The sequence below is a fragment of the Strigops habroptila genome, chromosome 11, assembly GCF_004027225.2.
Source record: "Strigops habroptila isolate Jane chromosome 11, bStrHab1.2.pri, whole genome shotgun sequence".
NCBI classification, from domain to species: domain Eukaryota; kingdom Metazoa; phylum Chordata; class Aves; order Psittaciformes; family Psittacidae; genus Strigops; species Strigops habroptila.
Window position 1 is genome coordinate 9100765 of NC_046360.1, and position 22886 is coordinate 9123650.

General features: G+C 39.4%; 1 protein-coding gene across 2 annotated transcripts; it reads right to left on the reverse strand.

Moving 5' to 3' along the window:
* Nucleotides 1-481: 481 nt before the first annotated feature.
* YPEL1 (yippee like 1) lies at nt 482-22779 on the reverse strand. 2 transcript variants are annotated; one of them, XM_030500910.1, is made up of 5 exons: nt 22410-22779; nt 18312-18592; nt 7438-7481; nt 5881-5989; nt 482-4950 (listed from the first exon to the last, which is right to left on the reverse strand). In XM_030500910.1, the coding sequence occupies exons 2-5, from the start codon at nt 18426-18428 to the stop codon at nt 4861-4863; spliced, it is 360 nt and encodes a 119-aa protein (XP_030356770.1). In that variant the 5' UTR covers nt 18429-18592; nt 22410-22779; the 3' UTR covers nt 482-4860. The 2 variants fall into 2 exon arrangements, with proteins under 2 accessions (XP_030356770.1, XP_030356771.1); XM_030500911.1 differs by lacking the exon at nt 22410-22779 and adding an exon at nt 20785-20803.
* Nucleotides 22780-22886: the final 107 nt, after the last annotated feature.

The window sequence follows — 22886 nt, forward strand, 5'->3', positions numbered from 1 at the left end:
AGGATTTTTAACTGCACTAACACACAAGACCATTAGTCTGACTACAGGAACTACAGAAGTTCCTCCCAACCAAAGCAGAAGTAACAGGTTGAGTGCTTGTGATCACAGCTCCTCTGGTCTATAGATGACCAAGTTAAAACAACAGAAAGCACACCCGCACTTCCTTCAATTTCTCTGATGGTTAGTTTTGGGGTGTGCACAGACTCTGTTTTTGAAAGCACTTCGCAGAGGTTCCATGATTGGCTCAAAATGGGCAGAAGCTCTAAGAGTAGCAACACAAGTTTCTGTATTTTGGAAAGATTAGTGAAAGGAAAAAAAAACATTTAGTGGCAGTCTTAAAACCACAAAAATCACATTCAACCCATATTTAGAAGTTTTTAAGAGCAACTAAGAGCACTGGCTTTATTCTCTGGCCTTATCAGAGAATAAAGCATGAGAACTCAATCAGCAAGAAAAGATAGCACAAAAACCAACACATAACTCAACAAAACAATTGAAAGCTTTTATTGTGATATCTCAAGTAGATACAATATAGTGAAACAACAAATGATGTACAGTATTGCTAGGACAAAACAGCAACACAGCCATGTCACCTGTAAAAGAAAGCATTGTAAAGAGTTTAAGAAACAATGAGGCACAACTCAACTGCCATTTACGACTCATGCTTTAGGCCTTAAACCATCTGTAACAGTCCTTTTAAAACAAACCTCTGAAGTGTCTGTTCCTTTTGCAGTAAGTTTTTATACTGCTGGTTGGCTTAACATGAGTCTCAATGAAATACAAGTGTCCAAAAAGTTTAACAATAATTTGACAGCTTCTTCCACTCATCACCATTATCAAAGAATGGAGATGTTTGAAATTTGGTCTGTGAGACTGTAGGTCACTACTGTTGCAATCTGACTGCCGAGATGAGCGTGCAGAAAAACTCTACAAGCATTACTCAGAGGGAAGCATAAATCCACCAAAAATGGTACAAGCATTCACGAACTCTTGCACTAACTTGATACACCAACAAGAAATACGGATGACCACTTGGTTATGGGTGCAGCGGTGACCATGTCAGAACCTCTGAGATTTTAATTCAAAGGAATGTCATAAACTGTGTTCCCCATGGGCTGCAAAAGACTGCAAGAATGCAAGGTGTGCCACCCAGATTGGCCATCATACTAGGACTTGCATGTGGGAAATTAAGATGGAATTACCACAAGCTTCAATTAATACAGTTTGTCACTGTAAAGGTTACAATGAACAGGGGAAATTGATATTCTGGCCCTTTTTACTGGCAGATAAAATTGAGATTACTAGACTGCTAAAAGCATACAGCAAGAGTGGTTAGGTTGACGTATCAGCAATCCCTCACCAAATTCTGCAGCTTATTTCACAGCAAGTTTGCAACTTAACAGAATCTTTATAGAAGGCAGAATTGCCTTTTATTCATCAAAAAGGTACTTCAGAGTGACCATCCAAAGAGTAACTCTAGTGTTTGGAGGCAGACTCAGTCCTGGAACACCACTGTTACAGCCATTATTTTGGACCTGAACAGAGAATGTGTGGTCAGATTACTAGAATTACATCAAATTACGATTAATTACTTTAGGACAGGCATGGCTTTAGAGGTTCAGAGGAAAAAACAAAACAAAAACAACTTCCAATACATGTACATTTTTGCTAGCAAATTCCTATGCATCCCAATGAACATTTCTTCTAAGCCAGCTCATAGTCAGTTCATTTGGTCCAAGAAAGAGCCAGCAAGAAACAAAGGTTCACAAAAGCTTTTTGTTACAGTTTATAAAAAACAAAATACAAAATAAATGTTAAGATCAACAATAAAAATAACCAGTACAAGTAACAAAAGTGCTCAAGTTGGAGGGGAAGTAAACTTGCCCAGAGCAAAACACATACAAACTTTAAATATAATCTTTAATATATTACAAAAATTGGTTAGAGGGAAAATGCTTTAGTAAAATTTTTTTTCAAGTAAGTTTATTTTTCTTTCAAATGACTGCTGGAGGGGTTCAGTGACCAGACTGACCTCTTCACATCAGCCAGCAGCCATTGCTATCTGGATTCTACTTTCACCAAAACCAGTAACAAGAACCCTCTATATCTTTGTAAGGGAAGAATATAATCATTGCCACTGCCAAGCAACACAGAAAGAAAATTCACATATTCCCTCAATAGAATGAGTTGCAAGAATTGTTACATGGCAGCATGAAATAGCAATTCTGTATTAGTTCTATTCTTTAGTCCTCCTAAGCGTCCACTCTTAAAAGACCAAAAAGAATATTGCTTTGTTTGGTTCTCTTAAAAGCCATAAACATCACATATAGATCATTAACTCTTTATGCCAGTAGTCTGAAGCTCTATGTGCTAAGCACTTGATGAAGTCCCAACCTTTGGCATCAAAGTTAATTAAGGTTTTGGTGAAAATGTCCAGTTTGAAATATAAACAATGCACTGAAAAAAGAGGTTGAATTTCTAAGTAAGAATCAGACTGTTACAGACAGCATTAACTTACTAACAAGAGACAGCCAAACCCCCAATTTTAGAGAGAAAAATCTTTTTTACATATTTTCTTTAATTTCAACTCTCTACTGAAAAGCAGCCATTACTTTTGTCTTCAGTCCAGTGTACTGCATCAGCAAGTCTGTAGCCAGGAAGTAAGAAAAGCCCAAAGATGCACAAATTTCAAATAAGCATGTTCACAAGTATCAACATTACAACTGGACTTTGAAGCCAACACAAACATTTTGCTGATAGATGTTTTAGTGCCTTCTTTGTTGGCAACATACATTACAATGGAGGAAAACAAAATCTCAAGAATTCCAGGTCAAAAAGATCAAGAGACAGGCAACACCAAAGCCCATCTTGCATCAATGACATTGCTAAAAAGGAGACTTGGAAGGCTCATGATGTGAACATTAAGTAGTAAGTGCAAGCTACAAAGTCCAGATTGAACACAACTGTACCACCTCAGGTCTCTGGATAGAAAGCCAACAGCTTTAACTACTCTAATTCTTACATTTTTAATTCATAGGTATAGATCACTACAACATCTTGAATGCAGTTTAGCCAGCCTGCATCACAGAGAATGTGTACACATGGGCGAACTTTCTTCTCACTCTTCCTCTCCACAAGGACACTGGAAAGCTGGTTTTAAGGATTTATATTGCCCCTTCCCATTGGCATAATTTTTCAGATATGACAAAATTTCTAAAGTGCAGCAGAGTTCAGAAAGCCTATGAGAGATTCCCAAAAACCTAACAGCAGCAACAGCACCAATGGCTAATTTTGCAGGTGCCGTATTAGAATTGTTATTGAGAGAAAATGATTTTGTATTGCAAGGTTTCCATACTGTTCAGTTAAAGTACTTATGTAGTGTTAAAGGGTTTTTTCCAAATGTTTTTTCCTCAATCATGAAAAGGATTAAAATACAACAAGTTTTCAGAGCCTGTTTAATTTGAAAATAAAGTTAGCAATTTTACGTAGAGCCTTTCTTTCATAGTTGCTCAGAATTTGCATGCACAGATACCAACAGCTAATACTGTGCATACACTTCCCAGAAGTTCCTCTCATTAACTCATTCCGTTTAAGAAACAGCACAAGAACAAAAGAGAAGGTGAGTTTCATATAGGTTTTTTATTATAAAAAGGTACTTGGGGATGATTTAGCCAGCAAACCAACAAACCCTTTCCCCACCCCCAAGTTTTTAAAACTATCTTGTTATTTTATTTTGTGAAAAACCGAGTCAAACTTCCCTTCTCTCTTATTACCTTCTTTTCGTACAGGTACTATATTAATTTTCATGTCATAGGCTCTGGCCATTTCTCACAAAAATAAATATTTTTGTTCCAATGTAGTAGAAGCAGAGTACTTAAACAAGCTTCCTCAATATCAACCTCTTTGTCCAGTGCATTGGGACTATACAGTTACATGGAACCAGCCATAAAACTTTACTGATGCACAAGTCCCTGTTACTGGCAAAGGTACAGTACCAAAACTTTTTTTTTAATACACCGACTAATTTTTATTTCATTTTTTTTTCCAAAATAGAAGATGCATATATTTTTTTGCCTTTTTAATCTCGCAAGCTATAGTTTTATAAATTTCTTATCCAGCAAACTCCTTATGTTGGTCTTAAATGAACATATTCTGTAGCATTATTGATTTAAAATCCTTCTAAAGTATTTCATTAAGATACCAAACCTGTAGCATAACTTTTCCTAACAACTTGAGATCTGCTAACTTCAGTCAGTGCAATTGAAATATTTTTCTTAAGTGAGCACTGTACCTTTAACCAATTCACCTACAAGATGTACATAGGTTGTGGTACACTCAAATTTAAAAAAGAAATTAATAACTACAATACTGCATCCTCTTCACTGCCAAACACATCAGAAATTGCTACATATAAAAAAGCACCCCATCCCATACGTTCTTTCGGACTGCTCAGATATAGAACTTCTACAGGACTGGAGTGTACGTGTTTAGGCAAGAAGCATGCACAGCAGAAGGTAGCATTAAAGGCATAGGTCAGAGATAGATGCTAACCAGTAAAATCCGTTTTCAATTAGTGAACTGTTTCTCTAGTCTGAGAGAGTTTAGAAAAAGGTCATCCAAAATGTTCCAAAACAACTGTTCACACAATAATACACGTACAAAAAGAGGGAACTTACACAAGGAGAAAAGGCAAACATGGCCCGAAATAGCCACTTACACTACACTACTCATTTGTGAGGTTTCAAGAGTTCAGTGATACTCCCAGGGCCAATCTAGCCAAGCTCTTCTTTTACTTTGCGTTAGTCTTTGTAAAGCATGTTCCACAGAATATTGTCCAAACAGAAGGAAAAAGGTTATGATTCACTCCCAGCCATTGTCTTTTATCATGTGGGCAAGTTCAATGATAAATTTTCCTTCTTTGTATTTCTGACTGCTCTCAAAAGCATGTTCCTGGAAAGGAGAAAAATCAAGACACTGAATTAAGCTGGGGAAATAAGGTATTTTAAACATCAAACTTGCATTAAAAATACAAACCAGGAGATATTCCAGTTAACATCCCATATTGGTTACACTGAATCCAGGGCAGGAGGTAAGAAACAAAGGATGAAGAGGGTTGAGAAGGAAATACGAGTAAACTTTTCATAAGCAGAATCAGCAAATCCACTGCACAACAGATCTTGCTTTAGAACTTCCCTTTTTTTTAAGTGAAGGTTAGGATATGGCATGTTATGTGTATTTCCTTATTCCCAGAAGCAATGAAAAGAAGGAACAGGAACCTTTTCAAAAGCTCTCCTCTATATTCATCAGAGGGAATGCATTAGGACAACTTCTTTCTGTAAGATCTGAAGCTGTACTGAATCAATGAAAATCTTACATAAAACACCCAGAATCTAACATTTTCGAAACATCAAACTTGCAACAGCTGCAAGTGTTACAAGTACCTGTGCAAGTGCACAGATAACTTGTCAAACAACAGAATTAAATGCACATTAGTTGTAAGCAGTGTAAACATGCTCAGTACTGTTTATTATAATACATATTTTTGCTATATGATCCAACTTTTGCAACCCTAGAAATTAAAGACTCACTTTGACAATTTCTTCCATCTGATTTAGTGTATGTGGTTAGTAATCTTGCAAAAAGATATTAGTATTAGATAACTGTAATAGCACCTATAGCTCAAGCTTGTTTTGCAGACCAGAATAACATTATCTACTACAGCATTTAAGTAGATGTAAAGAAGCAAAACTGTCTTGATACATACAAAAGCACTAGAGCTAACTCACCTAAACTATCGGTATAGGTGCTACTCAATGGCCTACTCAAGTATCTGTGCTTCAACATACAAACATTTATCGAAGACTTAAGTATATTGCTTACGTATTTCCATCCAAGAGTGGTTTTACAGTTTTCACAATAGATATCTGCTACAGCATGTAAACCTGTCAGAAGAACTCTCTCCTCTGCTGGACCACAGCCCACGTTTACCCTGAAAAAACCCAGAGAAATTACATATTACATTAACTGGATGAGTGTTTCTTTTCCTACCTGTAATCCACCTTTTTTTTTTCTTTTTTTAAACTATTTTTTGTCTCTGCAGAAAAGGGCCTAACTTATTCACTGCTGTAAAAGTAACTTCCTCTGTTACACTGAGCTGAAGGACGGGAACTATAAAGGATTTTGGTTTTAGTTTTTCAAGTGGCTAGTCTAAACAGCAAACTGTTTGTGATGCCCACTTACTCCCATCAACAAAGACAGGCTAAATAGTTAAACTTTCAAAGAACAGAACACTAAGCAGTAACTGGACACCTCTACAGTTTCAGGCTTTTCTTCAAAAACAATTTGAGACCTCTATAATGGGAGTCTGTACCAGTAAATCAGCACTGGTACAGCTGAATTTAGAACCAACTCCAAAATAGCAGCAAGGAAAAAGCCTCATAAATATTTCTTTGCTACAGATCAGCAGATTAAGCCATCATGAACAAACAGCAATATCAAAACAAAACATCTCATGAAGTACTGCATCAAGCTAGTTTTGTAATGACTAAGGGTCTATGCAGAAACCATGAGGCAAGACTAAATCAAGTTTTCAGACAGTGTTATACAAGAGGAAAATGTTGCCATTTTTGCTTTTGTATTACCAGATTCTTACTACTACAATTATACTAGAAGTCCCAAGTCACCGTTTAACAACTATATATAAAAAGAATTTCAAGGATCTGCAATCAAATCCTTTGCAGTTATAGTTCCATTATCCTGGTCTAAAATAGACTAAGACTCTTAACTGCATTTCTTTCTCCAAAATGCTGAAACACATTAAACTGCTGAAAAATAAAGACAAAAATGCAATTCTGCATATTAGAAGCTTAAAATAAATCCATTAGCAAATTCAGAGAGCCTTATATCATGGGCAGGACGTGACTAAAATTGCAAATATTAGGCATGATAAGATCACAGAAACCTTTTGCCCTAGCACATTTACAATATTCAAGGTCATTTAAGATGCACCAAGTTCACTGAAACATTAACCTGTACATGTATCTAACTATCACACCGGAAAATTCTTCTTTAGACAACAGCAGAGTTGTCTAAAGCAAATTTAGCCACACAATGTCTTTTGACTTCTGGAGTATTTCACAATAGCAACTCAATCCAAGACAGTTACCATTACGTACACAAAATGAATTTCACATTAACACCTTCCCCTAATCTTTCAGCTATCAGCAGAACTGCTTAAAATATAAGATAAACTAGTATGTGCAAAGGGACACTTACAAATCAGCTCAGTAGCTCTGCAATAACTATTGCTGGTAAAGCCAATGTTGAAAAGAACAGGGCAAAGTGCAGCTACATTAATTCCTACTGCTTAGTTCTCTGCTTATGAAGCATACAAATAAAACCACACTCTGAAGGTAATGTGCACAACAACATACTTACACAGAATTAAAGAGGTAGGCTCGTCCCTGGCTTCCCTGGAAGGACTGCATTAAAAAAAAAAAAAAGCACTTGTTAATAAACACAAAAGCCCCCACCAAACAAAAGCAGTTCCAAAGGGTTGTGTTAGTAAGCACATACATATAATACAGATATAAACTATTTCAGATGAATGACTTTATACCAGTTCTTTAGAGGAATGCCTGGACAGCAAAGTTTTCACCCACATCAGATTTTTAGCAACTATTTTCACTTAAGTATTACTGTTCAAAATAAGACGTTCATAATGCAAACAAAACATACTTTTTTCCTACCCTTCTGCAAGATATCAATTCTGATTTTCCTAGACATCCTTCATGCTAATTAAAATAATCTGCTTTTAACTCAAAAGGAATTATTTCCATCTCCTCTGTCCTCTCCCACTGCACCCAAAAGATGATTTATTTCAATTTTATTGCATTATTGGATGTTAGATCAGTGAAATTCTGCACCAAGCATAAAACTAGCACGCTGTATTCAGGAAATGCATCTGACCAGTTTATAAGCTTGGCTTTATTTTAATAAAACAATTATCATTAAATGCACAAGCACAACCATATGCTTTCAAATCTCTCCCATTACTAATAGATTATGGACAAAAGATGACTGTTAGACCTTCTTGGCTGGATCTAAATTAATGTTTTAGTTCAGAGCAATAGCGCAGTTTTGAAGTAAAACCCCTCATCAACCACACATACTGGGGGTTGGTTTTGCTTGCAGAGCAGTTTCAGTGCCTATGAACTACATCTTTGTTCCTTCTGTACAAAACTAAACCAGAAGCTCTTCTACTGTGCACTCTACAAATGCTAATGAAGACTCAAAGGCCTGAACCTCTGATCAGACAGCCTTGAGCTACAAACATCCTGGCAGAACTTGTGAGCAGACTAGATCCAGCCATAGGTAAAACATTCAAAACGTATGTAAGAACATCACTGCTTTCATCTGTTTATATGTTCCTTCTGTATTAAATTACTTGATAATTTAGACATAGTCATTATTTCCCATTCAAAGAGGATCACACTGAAATGGAGTTTATTTTTTTTTTCTCTCTTCCATACTGAATTCCATTAAAAAAAAAAATAATCCCTAAACCGCCTTATTTTTTTCCAGAATTTCCCTAACCTACTTTCAAAGAAAATTAATTTTATTCATGCTGAAGAGAAAGTACAATGGTTTTTAAGAATCCTTGCAGTTCTAGTATTGAACATCAGAGACAAACTTTTCAGAAACCTACATTAGATCAACATGGAAGGTTTTTGGAAGGAACATCTCACCCTAAGTATTTTTGAATGGTTTTAGTAACATTAGGTGTGAACTATAGGCAGAAGGACCTTTCTCCAATGGATTCTTCTTCTGACATGTATTTAGCTATACCATTAGAAGTCACTTGACACCAAACAGGTATTTTGATTGTCTAATGATCAGCAACACAATAACTGTTCTATCTTAACTACTTGGAACAGTTTGGAAAAAAAAAAATTGTAAAATTTAGATGTATATAAATGAACAGTTTTGGATCATCATTAACCAGATTATATACAACAAAGAATGTTAGAAGAAATCCACAACTTTAGAAGGTGGCATTTGTAGACATGTAGATGTGGCACTTTGAGACATGGTTTAGTGGTGGACTCAGCAGTGCTAGGTTAACGGTTGGACTCAAAGATCTTATAGGCCTTTTCCAACCTAAATGATTCTATGAGTCTATGATTCTATCTATAGCAAAGACAAAAGAAAGGGTACTCTCTCCATTAGCCAGAAGTCTTACTTTTCACAAGGCAAGGAAAAAAAGATAGGCTATGCAGTACAGTGAAAGCTAAAACTTCAGGTAGGACTGACCCTGAAAGGAGAGATTCAGTTCAGTACAGTCTGAACTGCTCTGCCAGAAAGTAATCCTTACACCTTCCTTTAAAACAAACAAAAGCCCCAGCTCAGTTCTCCTGAGATCCTTAAACACACATCACAAAACTGGCAGAATGGTATAGAACCTACAGTCTGTAGTTTCTATACAATAAGCACTGCTCTCTAAATTAGAGCCTCACGATCAATAACGAAGCAGAGAATGTTTATTGTGGATGAAAATAAAAACTATTAATGTATATACTCTCAAAACCTGTCCTTTATCAAATGAGTAACTAGCGTGAGTCAATACACAGTAATTTAGAGACAACTACAGCTGTGCAACCACAAAATTTAAAAAAAAGCAAAGGAAACACTTTAATGGTTCTCTTATTCTAAGCAAACTTAAAACTAGAACTTTATTGTTCCATGCACCCAAAATTAAGAAAAAGAATTTTCAAAGCCATATTATTTTTTGTTAACCTACTGTATAAATTCTTAAAAGTTGCAGCCATTTGTCCTTGCTTTAAAAACTGATCTTCTGAATTAGAATTCACAAATCCTTTCTCAAACTGCACCAAGAATTACTCTCTCCTATTAAAAGTATCATGTGCTAGTTTCTGTATTTACATATAACTACACATGCCAATCATATACGTATTAATGTGGAGGGTTTTTTTTATCTAGCTCTACACAATCATTTTTAAGCTACATATATGCCATACTTGAAGTTCCCAGCTAGCTGGGTGGAAAAAAAAGAACCAAAAAAACCTCCAGAACAAATCAACAGTCAGAAGACCAACTGAACTACGATACGCAATTATTTCTGCCAAGTTTATGTTTAGTCTTGACTTAATATCACCTAATAAAAGCTCTCCTTTGACCCTGTATTTCTCAAAATTAAGCAGAGTGCAGCAGCAGGATGCCAGGAATAGCAGAAAAAGCAGCTCTTCCCCTCTCGTTTCATAAGCTGAAAAAAAGTTCTAGCCAAATGAAATACAAACCACAGGTTGGAAAGTACTGCTTGTTTTCTTTTATCCTGATGTATTTTTAAAGATTACTTTTCTCGCACTTTTTTGCTTTTTTTGCCCTAAATATGCTGTACTTTCCTAGGGTTTTCCCCCTCTCAGAAATGGTCATATTCATTACCTTCAAATTTTCGGTATATCAAGGTAAAATGGAGAACCACAGAAACCAGAACCTTCTTCTAGGACAGCGGTACAAACATCCCACTGTGAAAACCTCCTCCATTCCCACCTTCTCTAGCTTCCTTTTAGCAGAGTTTGGCTGACACCATCTTTCTTACCTACATACATGATGAGAGGCTAAATATCGTATTTACATGCCATACATAACAAATGTGTCTTTGCCCAGCTGCGAAGAGCGAGTTCCTCCATGTTTACATCACTCACAGATAGCTTAACAGCAACCTGCAGCCACTTGTGTTAGTGTGTTCTGGAACACAGAACAAGGGTCTAGGCAGTACAACCACAACATCAGTGTGTCATTGAGCATTTAATGACTGCAACCCACCCATGGGAACTTGTATACGCATACTGCAGTAAAGGCACTGTAAAGATACCAAATTTTAAATTCCCGTGGATTTAATTTTCCTTATGAATTTCTTAACTCCTCAGAGCCTGGCAGGCATAGTTTCTTACTCACATGAATAGCCGAGGAGGTATTTTTTGTTCCCCAAAACCTCTATATAGATACACATCTGTCACATACGCGTTCTCCTGACCACAGAATATTGATTAACATGTTAGGGTTCCACCTACTAACAGGTATAAGAAAGATTTAATATCAGAGCTCTACTTCCTGATGCATCCCATTACTAGAAATTAAAAGACAACTCATTTCAGCACTCTGCTTGCTAAACTTGTAGCTTGGCTATAAACAAAGTATTTTGCATAACCAGAAAAAAGGAATACTGAACAAACATTTGTTTTTACCAGCACTAAGTTTCTCACACTCTGCACTGTATGATTCAGTTATACTGATATGAATTTTAAGAGACTGTCAGGTTAAATGCCTTGTGTGTCAACTCCTCAAAGGAAATGAAAAGAATATTTTAAATGGCAGTGTCAAGGACTAACAGGCATAACTGTTCAAACCAGTCTCCAGACAAACTGCTTTTCTACAGAATAAACATCACCTATGCAAACGCAAGCTTTTACTTTGCAAGGTGTGTTCAGCACTTCCAAGATTGCTAGCACTATACATAAATCATACCTAAACCAGAACATTCCATTAAAACTAAGTCTTAAATGTGTCTTACCCAGTAGAGAGGAATTAGAAAATAGTGGCAAGTGTGACCCAAATGTCATCAAAAATGACTCACATCAACCAGGATTTTAACATAGCAGCCAGGCAATTTATCAGCTCAATTAATATTTGCAGTTAAAACAAACTTGCTTTAAGCCTGCTCTTTCACGGTCCTCAATTAATATTGCACTGATTTATGAATTAACTTTTCCTCTAGAAAATCCACGTCTTTGTCCATTCCTACAAGATCCATAACTTTTTGTTCTAGCACAGTTGAACGTATCTAGAATGTCTGATTGAATAAGCAAAACTGTTCAACTGTGCTAAGGTCAACTGCAAGAACAGTTTGGTATTATGATCTTTTCAAGTCAGATGACAGACCTCTGTCATCAACACATTTTGTAGTAGAGAAACCTTACAAATGTTTCACTTATACACTAGTACATACCTGCAGAATTAGATACGATCTATGCTTCTAAACTAAACCCACCGTTACGTCCAACACCAGGATTAGCTTTTTACCCAGGAGAAAAGGGAATTATCAGGTAAACAGAACATGTATTTACTGCCCTAAGGCATACCTAAGGGCACGAGTTGGGGGAGGGAAGCTACTAAAAAGCTTATGCAATTAATTATTCCCCACAGATGGCATTAGATTGCATGGCTAGAGATCATGCTCCACTAAAAACATCCAGAGAAACTGCCGTCTTAGCATGTATTAAAGGTATGGCAGGCATTATTATAAGCAAGTCAGAATGGCACTAACAGTATCTTAAGTGCAGGTTGGAAGCTACTCGCAACACAGAAAGACAGTTTTAAAGACTGGAAATGAGAGAAGTCCATAGTCCATGTTTTTTTTGCTTCACTTTCTTGAGTTTCCTTTCACATTTGCTAGAGTTCACTCTACAGGCTAAGATAGATCAACCTGAATTAGTATTCTGAACAAATGTGTAATTCCAAGAAATGTTACTGAGTAATTCAGAAGACAGTATTCTTAGGGGCTGTGTTCTTAAGGTAAACCAGAAACACAAGTTGCTCCATTTGATATTTTGCTCAGATCCAACTCCTTAATAGTGTAGACAACTAGAGATAATGCTGCTCCATCATATCCATTGTGTTAAGAAAAATGTAAACATAAATTTTCATTCAATTATTTACTGATTTTAATAAAGCCAGTTATAAAGTTCAATACATAGAAAAAAAGTTTAAAAAAATCCACCCCAGAAACTGCATGTCTGCAGATTTGGCAAATGATATTTCCCAAAAAGATGACTTTTGTCAGGCAGGACAAGTTGAGTTATACAGCATCTTGAATGTATTGCAGAAATAATTATGCCAAAACATGAGCAGAACACTTCCCTTGCACACTTTCCAGCTCCTTTAAGCCTTCAAATCTATTCTTAGATGTTTTTCAAAGATTGCTTCACTTCCAAAAACCAGATTTATTTTTCCCCAAGAGAAAAAAAAAAACCACAACCCAAGAAACTAGAAGCCTCTTCAGAGAAAAAAAAAATAAAAATAACCAGAATATTTATGAAATTAGGTCCATTCTCAAGTTTATCAGCAGTAAACAAAAATGGCCTTCAAGCATACAACAGTCCCAACTATCTTTCCAAGTACTCGTTATATCATAAGCAAAAGGGGATTACCTAATTGAATCAAGCTAAGAACAGCATATTTACTTAAAGACAATAAATCTTCAAAAAGTTCATCTTGAACTCATCTGTTAAACAGTGGACGACAAAACCACAGATTGCTAACCAAGGCTAAAAATGTTTTGGCATCTATTTAAGCTGAAGACTTTTCCTTCTCATCAATAATATAACAGCAGACATACTGAATGCCTTGGAGAACTAAATTTAATCACCAAGGTTGTTCTTTTACACATAAGGTGCAAGGATTTCCCAGTGAAGTCAATGACAGTTATGTGTATATATATACCTTTATGCAGAACTTGTTCTTGAAAATATTGACACATCTAGTCTTGTCTGTGACTTCATATGACTGTTTCCCCTCTGGTCAGATTTGCTTTACAATGAATGAGACAGAAGAAAGTGACAGTATTTATACAAGCATCTGTACAAAGTAATCCAGATTTTCTTCCATCCCGAGCATTAAGGCACAATTTAAGATGATTCAACAGTCTTTCAAGCAGGTCAACCTTGAGTAACAAAGCATTATCCTTTGCAATATATCCACTAGGTTCCAAGATCTCCATTAAGCATTTGTATTTCTTTGTCATTTGTTGGACTGGGCCCGAATGTCTAAATTACTGGAACTTAGTGGGTACAAGCCATCCGCAAGTGCTTTGGAACTTTCGCTCCTGAAGCAGTATTTGCCTCCTATAAATTTAACTGCTATTAATAATCACTGCACATTTTCTACCATTTACAAGCAAATGAGAAGAAAGCTCTTTCAGTTAAGCCTTTCACAAAAGTTACGTCAGAATCACGTAAAGAGCAGCACACACATAACATTTTGAACATGCCACACAAGCGGCAACCTCCCCTGGACTTCAAAGAGTGTTATAGAAGTTTCCCCTCAAAACTTAATTATGTCAATTTTTAAAATTGTTGGGATTTTGAGAATTACTAACATATAATGCTTGGCAGCTTTTTATGTGCTATTTGAACATTTAAAATCCAACAAGTGCCTCCTATGGCATCAATTTTTGCCTTATTCTTTATTAAGACCTGTGATTGCTTGCTGCTAGAGGTTACTTCTGTGCCGGCAGTCACAGTAGGGTATGATCTGAGAAATATGCATTTGTTTTTTTAAAGAAATAAGAAAGCTGCAGGTTCTTCCACTGTACTTTGAACATCCCCAGTGTAGTAAAGACGTGTGTTCTTTGAATCAGTGTCTTCCCCAAGATAACTGGAGTTATTATGGCAACTGTTCATATATCTGTGCATTCGTTCCGCTGTAGACACTAATGTTTGTCAACATCTGTGCTGTTGATTACATCCTAGTTTGGGACTCCTATATACTCAATCAGCCTTCTCATTCCTCCCCTTTCCCCAAGTTCCTACCTTGCTGCAGAAAACATAAGGTTATAGAGTGAAAGTAGCTGGAAATGTATGCTCTAATCACCAACACTCAACTTGATTGCAACACTAGGCAACATGTTGAGTCCTGCCATAGTTGCAGAGAAAACTAAAGCTACTGATAATGATGAACTCACTTGTGCAGGTAACATTTTTATATCATCTTATTAGTCTGCACTGTTATTTCTAAGCCACTGCCAAGGCTCCTGATTGCTATTTTATCACCATCAAGGACAGAAGTGGGGAAAAAAAAAAAAAAAAAAAAATAAAAGAAATAAAAGCTTTGTGACCAATTCTAAAGTAAGAAAGATCCTGCTGCTCAAACAGAGCAGAAATAAAATGAAAAGGTGATTCGTGTATGCTGTCAACCCTGGCATCAACAGTTCTCAAAAACTGAAGAACTGCAAATCTGTATTCTGGGGACCAGACTCAAAGGGATGATTGACAAATACACAGCACTCTTTGCTTTTCCAAGAGAGACCAACATTTAAGAGAAACACCACTTATTTTGTAGCATAGTTCATCTTTTCATCTTGAACTTGGAAACATTATAATGTCAGGTATAACAAATGCTTACGCCTCAACACACATTATAAAACTAGTTGTAGCTGCTTTAAACTAAGAGTGTATATTTTGGCTCTTTTTCCCTGACCATACAGCAGAAGTAAGAACAGCTATGCACCCAGGAAATGCAGGGTGGGGGGTACAATGACACCCAAACAAAGTGGTTACAGCTAGACAGCTAACAGTGTTTGCTTTTATATGCTGAAGAGTATGTGTGGTGTTTCAGTTCTGGAATGAGATTGTACACTAATCATTTGGAAAAAAGCAAGACAACCTGTAACCAGAGCTCTAGCTTTTAATTATGCCCTCAAAGTAAGGTGGGGGGAGAAAATCAGGTAGAGCAGTCCAATGCTCTGCTCCATCAATAAATCCAAAACAGCCCAGAAACTGCACTCTTCATTAACTTTAGGTTGTATAGAATCAGCTTGCCATTTTTCAGGTTATTTTACATATTTTCGCAGTGGCTGGGTAGTTACAGTAACTAGGATTCTAGATATTGCTGGTGTAAATGAAAAACTCATTATCCTAAGTTAATTGCACATAATGTGCATTAATGAAAGCACTTTCACAGAAATTCAGAAAGAGGATTCAAATAAAGCAATTCTGAGGTACAGTTAATCCTTTTACAATTCTGTCTACACAGACAACTGTCCAGTACGTTCCTTCAATTTTTATTTTCCAGGTTAACCTGCGTTTTCTCTTGAAGCAACCAAATCTTATCTCCTCCCACCACTCCCCTTGCCACCCCCCCGGACAGCACTACTTATTTTTAATGATCTAAGTGTATCTTATTATTGCTTTGCAGTTGTTTCCATCAGAAGAACTTCTCCAATATTAGAATAGATACAAGTTAAGCTTAAAGGAGGGTGGGGTTTTTAAAGCTACGGTCCAAATACAACAGATGAAAATGTTTTTATTTTAAAAACATACAGTAAGATACACCTCGCATTTAAATGTATATCTAATCATCACACAGATTGAGACAATAAAACAAGAAATCTTAAGTTGACAGAATATGGATCAGCTGTCAAATAAGCATATAGTAACCCAAAAGTACAGAAAGTTTAAGACATCTGCAATAAAAATTATGGAATCCAGAAATGAAGCAGAATCCTACCTAACATCCTTCCCAACACCATCAGAAACAACTTAGAAGTAACTATTTCTATTTACTAGGTAGATTTTAGAGTTCTCCCTGTTTTTCATTGAGAATGATTTTTTTTTATGTTTGAAATTTATGAAACTAATATGAACATGTGATTTCCTTAAGAACATATTCAAAATATTCTGCTAAAACTCCCAAGATCTTGGAGAGCAACTAGCTCATGTGGTAGCTGTGGCAATTCAGTTGACATGCAAAAAATTGAAGTCCACTAGAAGAACTTCCTATTAAGTATGTGTGCTTGGATGGAGTTTTCTCAGTGAATTTATACATCTCAAGAGACACAGCTAGCAAAGTTTCATTCTTTCTGTAGACATTTATAACCTGAAGTTCAGGAAATATTAACCCCTCCTGCCAGTTTTTGGCCCAGAACACGTAGGAGTAAAGCTATGATCGCTTGCAATTTAGAATCCAGCATTTCAAAAATAACCCTTATACTCAAACTCTAAAATGAACATGGAAATATATGAAATTCAAACACAAGCAAAACAAAAAAAGGGAGGTTTAGAATGGACATTAGAAAAAACTTCACTGAGAGCGTGATCAGGTACTGGAACAGGCTGCCCAGGGAACTAGTGGGATCATCCCTAGAAACGTTCAAAAACACACACAGATGAGGCCCTTAGTGACATGGTTTAGTGGTGCACTTGGCAGTCCTGGGGTAAAGGTTGGACTTGATCTTAAAGGCCTTTTCCAACCTCATTGATTCTATGAAAACAAGTCCTCCCTTCTTTTTTCTTCATATCATTTTATACATGTAGCTAGATCACTGTTTCACATTTGAAATGTCACATATGCAGTTCCATGCCTCAATACATGTACTAAGTTGAGGGAAAAAATTATTTAGGGGAAGAGACTAAAGGCAGAACAGAAGCAAGCAAGCAGTAAGCAACAGGGCCAAGAACTGTCACCAATTTTACTATTTGAATCAAAAAGTTGTCTTGAGATCTAAACAAAGATTAGTAACAAGGAAAACTGTACAGGGAAAATCCATTATTTCCATATAACCTTCAAAGGGATAATCAAACAGATATACTTTCTGCTCGCCCAAGGAAAACCACACTTCAAAAGTAGCAGCATTCTCAAACCCCATCATCTCTTCAGCACTCAGGAGGTAGCATCACCTTAGTGCTGCTGAACACACAAACAGGCAGGAGCAACAGTTAAAGGGTTTGCCATTAAAATTTTATTTGACAAAACAGTTATGTAGAAAACAACCTCTTAAGGAGAGGTTTGAAAAGCAACTGAAGCGTTTTCTCCAATACACCATTAAGAGCAAGATCATCAGGAGCTTATCTGAAGCAAAGAATGAACCAGTCTGTCAAGTATTTATCCCAAACTTCAAGTCTTCCTACATGTTTCATACATCACAAATCTTGGTTTCTTCCAGTAACAGGTAAGACAGACAGGCCTAGCCTGTTTCAAAGATCCACCCATCCTCCAAGCTTAAGCTTAGACAGTCCGACTATTCTAAACATCTCTGGCTAATCATATTCCTTAGGAACTGGTACACAACAGAAGCAAGTGTGTTTACAGATTCCATAACAGAAATGGAACATGCTGAAACAGCCAGTTTTGTGACCTTCAGTCAGTCAAAAATAATCTTTATCTGGCATAACCATAACCAGAATAATTTCCCTACCCAAAGATCCATCTTTTCTTCTGATGGTTTTCCGTAGCAGACTTTTCAGATATGACAGCTCACAAGTAGTACCTACCTGACAATACACAGAGGTTGTCAGTATGGGGAACATATTAGAACAGCCTTTTCATGTCACATTGAAAAGTTTCCAGAATATACCCAGACCTCAGTACGCAACATGTATGACCCAAGAGTGAACCAAGAGAAGATACTTTGACATATGCGTCAATTTGCATCCCTTATCTACTGGGAGCAGAGATACAGCGATAACCATTTTGGTTAACAAATAATTCATGAGGTCTCTAAACAAGCCACTTGCCTTGGAGATCAACTCATCATGATTGGCTAGATGGGCTCTGCAGTGGATACAGCTGTAGGTTCGGTGACAGTTTGGCAGGTAAGCCTGGAACGTTTTTGATTTTGTCATTTTTACCATCTCTGCTGGTGGCTCCTCACTCAGCTCAGGGCTGGCACTTGAAGAATTACAACTTTGCTGAACTCGCTGACAAAAGAAACACTGGAATATGCAAGCAAAAGCCGTTGTTGTTCTGGAGTGTGTGTGGCACTTTCCACACAAATGACAGAAGAGAAACAGTCAACCTGTAAGTGAAAAGAGCAGGACAATTAGCAGCTTACAACAAGGCCAGAATAAACTTGTTATTCAAGAACTCTAGACATAAAGCAGAGTGTTATTTAGAGCAAATGCCAGGCTGCACTACAGGCCCCTTTTTTCTATGAAGCTGCACAATTCAAGTTCCATTCAATATGGCAACAAGCAGTTCTGTTCCACTAATGGCTACTACATCACATTTATAATGAAGGAGGAGATTCAAGCAGTTCATAAAACACAAGCATGTTCTACAATATACCAGGAAGATTCTTCAAGACATCCATGCAGAAAATTACAGCAAAAAGGCAGGGGATTAGAGAAAGCTAATTGTTTTTGAAGTTAAAGTGGTCAGTTCCAATATTAGCAAATGACAAGACATCTTGGAAAACACTTGCTATGTCCAACATTAAACATACAATACATATTTGCACTTTGGCTTTCAGCAAAAGTCTTGCTGCACTGCACCTGGCTTTAAGTCAAATACCAAGTAAGATGCTGCTGCCCTAGTCAAGGATCCATGTTTCCTCCTCTTTCAAGCTCAGCAGAATTATGCCTGTAGCCAAACACCTTTTTGAGTAGCATTCTGATCAAAGCTAATTAGATACTTCCTCATTCCGCCAGAATAGTCTTAATGGGTGCTACAAAAATCATGGCCAGACAATACAGGATAAAGTCCTACATAGAGAATAGCCAACTGCATTCTTAATCCTTAGAGTGCCTTTAAGAGGTATTACACACACAGAGAAGGCCACACCTTCCTGCTAGGCTGGAAAGGCAAGCCTTTAAGAGTTTGCCTGAAAATTGCAGAATCTAAATCTTTATAATAGCATCTATTGATTTGTCAAAGGCCATAAGTCACCAGGCTATATGCCTGCTGAATTCAGCTAATGAACAATCCAAACATGAACACTGCACAGTCACTTATGTCATCAGCTATCAGGTGACTGACAGAGTAGGTCAATAGCACAAACACAGAAATGAGAGCCAATATAAAGAGTTTACAGTATCTTGATCCAGCTATTAGAACAAGCATGCAAAACATTTATCATGGTTGTAAACTGTGTGCAGGGCAGCAGTTAACCACTCTTCTAGCAGCAGGATACTTGTAATACAAATAGAGCAGATAATGAAAGCCACATAAATTAAAGATTGTTTATAGGAAGCAGTCACTGTGCTTCAAAAGATGACTTGAGAAAGTAATCTGTACAGCAGGCCTAGCACAAGAGACAACCGCAGCAAGATTTAAACACCAAACCAAATCCCTTTAATCTTAACCTTAATAGCAGCAGAAGATAGTCAAGAACTACTGCACAACTTGCTAAAAGAAAATTTCTTACAAAAGAAGTTGCACAGGCAGAGATAAGCTACAAACAAGACATACAGCATAACATGCAACACAAAAAAATAAAGCAACAATGGGAACACTTTGCCATCCAAAGCACATATCTACACATCAGAATGACTGGACTTTTGTTAGTCACTGAAAGGAGAAAAAGATTTGGTAAGGGATAACGTTGTTTGAAATATTAACCCAGTTAGCATGAAGATCAGAACTTAATTATTAATAGAGTAGTTTAAACAAGTATTATATATATCTATTGTCCCAAGATAATTTAACTACAAAGGGAATAATGATTACAGGGGGGAAGCTTGCTTTTGTAGAACAAGCTAGATATGAAGCCATATTTATTAGAGGCAACAGATCATAGGGGAAAGACAACATAAGAAATACAGTCCTGAAAGTTAAACATGAGGCTCCCTTTAAATTCACTGCTGCACTCTTATGTTAGAAGGATACAGATCCTATTTAACATCACAGAAATGGAAAAAACAAACAAAAAAAACCCCACCCAAAAAAACCAACAAACAGGTCTTCAGAATGAAAGGCACCACAAGCAAAGATGTTCTGACTTTGGGTTAGACCCTTTCAATCAGTAACTGAAACACGAGTTCAATGCTTGCAGAAGTTCAGCAAATTAAACAGAGGAGGAAAATATTTTTTTTCAAGGCAGTCCTAGAAGCTCTTGTAATTCACACTTCTAAATGTAACCTGGACTTTTTCAGAGTCAATATACTGAGTCCTTCAACTACAGAAATGAAATAATCCCAATGCTCTTTTGAAAAACCGTATTTGATACTGCTCTCTTCAACAAGAGGGCCATCTTAAGTGTTTGATACACACCTCTGAGAACGTGTTGCTTTGTGATGTTGAAGGCAAGACTCAAAGTCTGAACCATTTCTTAGCTTACTCTAGTAATGGTGAATAAACCCAGCCTCACTTCACTGATAGTTGTGAGCAGCAGCAGGTTCCATGGCTGCTGTTCAGTACTCTGTGGAAAGTATAAAAACCTTAGGCAACTATTCCTAGAGAACACCACAGTCTGTGCTTTGGTCATGCACATGATAGCTAGGTTTTACTGAAGATCCAAGGGAGTCGAAAGAAACTGCAAGTCTAAGTGCATACAGCTTGCTGTCATTCACACATAAGAGAGCGAGCAGGCTGCTGTCATTTCTGAATCGCTCTCTAAACCCTGTTTCGGGTGGCTGGTCTGCCCCTACTAGCCCAGAAGCTCTGTATTCGCGGCAGACTCGCAGCTGGAGCCTCTTCACCTTCCCCGCAGGCAGCGGCGCCGTCTCCAGCACGGAGCCCGCCCGCCCCGGCAGCTCAAGGCCGCTATTAGGAGGATAATTAATTAACAGCCCAGTCCCGCCGCCCGCACGTGACGTCACCGGGGAGGGACGCACGGCGGCCAATGGGGGGGAGGGGGCGGCCCCGCCCCGCGCGGCTCCCGGATGTGTAAACAAACACCCCGATGAGCGTGGCGGGGGGGCGGCCCCGCGGGCACCGGGACCCGCCCCGCGGGGCGAGCTGCACCCCCCCGGCACCGGCGGGCAACGGCCGCGTCCCGGCCTGCGCGGAGACGGCCACGGCGCTGCTCGGAGCCACAAGTAAGCGCCGGGAGGAACAGAAGGTGGAAGAAACCAGCGTCCCCGTCACTGCTTCTGGGCGCAAAGGAAAGGAGCGACACAAAAAACCCGCTTGAGAGTCGTTGAGCCGGACAAAGCCTGTGCACGCGCTGTTAGCAAGCTGCGATCCGATTACTCCGGCAGGGAAAACCTAACGAAGTGAAAGACTGACACACGGGAGCCTCAATTTCACTTTAGATACCGAGAAGTAACAGGGAAAAGAAATGCGAGGAGAAAGTTGCGGGCAGAGGCTCGGCTTCCCCGCCGGGAGGGAGCGGCTGCTCCGCGCACGCTTAAGCCGCTTCCTCCCTCACGCCGGAGCACAAAGCCGCCGCGGCGGGTGACGCCGTTCGTTGGCTTTGCTCTCGCACTCGCGGTGATCCCCGCGGAACAACGGCTCGTTTTTCCCAGCTCGCCGCCGGGCACCGCTGTACGCGATCCCCAAACGCAGACCCGCTCCCGCCAGCCCCGGGCAGGGACCCCCGCAGGACAGCAGAAAGAGCGAAGGGGGAGAACCCACCGGACCCCTGCCCGCCGAGCTCGGCCTCTCCCCCCCCCCCTTATGTAAACCTCCGCCACCCACCCCGTAGCGAGGAGGCTACAGGCAGACAGCGCTGCCGTCATTTCCAGGCGCTATAAATAGCGCCCAAGCCCTCCTCCCGCCAGCAAAGTTGCCTCGGCGGCCCCCCCCCCAGCGCACACAGGAAACCGCGGCCCCCGCCCGGGGGTGCAGCACGGGGGGGGTCCGGCCGCAGCCGCCTCCCGGCCCGTGTTCCCCCACCACAAAAATACCCCCGCGAAAGGGAGCGGGGCCGGCTTCTCACACGCTCCGGTACTCACCGCTGCGCCGTGCCAGCTCCACTCTCCAGCCCGGACTTCGGGCAGCAGCGCGCCCCCGGACCCCTTTCCCTCAGGGGGTGAGGGCAGGAGGGGAGGCGGCACCCCTGGTCCTCAGACGGCGGCCAGCGAAGGCTCAGCGCCGGGCCCTCGCCGAAAAACAAAGACGGGGGGTGGGGGCGGCTTCGCTCGCCGCGAAAGTACCTTCTCGGCGGCGGGCAGGGTCATAGGCGGGGGCTGGTCGCGCGTCTGCCGCCCTGAGTGCCGAGGGGCGGCCGAGGCATGGTGCCGCTGCGCTCCCGCCGCCACCGCCTTTGTTTTGCTTTCCCCCTGCCCGGCGCTGCTGCGGCCGTTAAACGCGCTCCCACCGCCGCCGGCAGCCAATCACCGCGCGCGCGCGCGCGCTCCCTCGCGTCGGCCCCGCCCCTTGGAAGTGGTTGGGGGGGGGGGCGAGGGGGGAGAAGGAGCGGCGGCGGCGAC

Bases quoted from the DNA above. Each gene is read 5' to 3' on its own strand.
- YPEL1 (XM_030500910.1), bottom strand. From the start codon at position 18,428: ATGGTAAAAATGACAAAATCAAAAACGTTCCAGGCTTACCTGCCAAAC. The intron at 7,482-18,311 runs GCAAGTGGCTTG...TTTTTAATGCAG, and splicing joins ATGATGAGTTGATCTCCAAG to TCCTTCCAGGGAAGCCAGGG. The intron at 4,951-5,880 runs GTAAGCAATATA...TCTCCTTTCCAG, and splicing joins CCACTCTTGGATGGAAATAC to GAACATGCTTTTGAGAGCAG.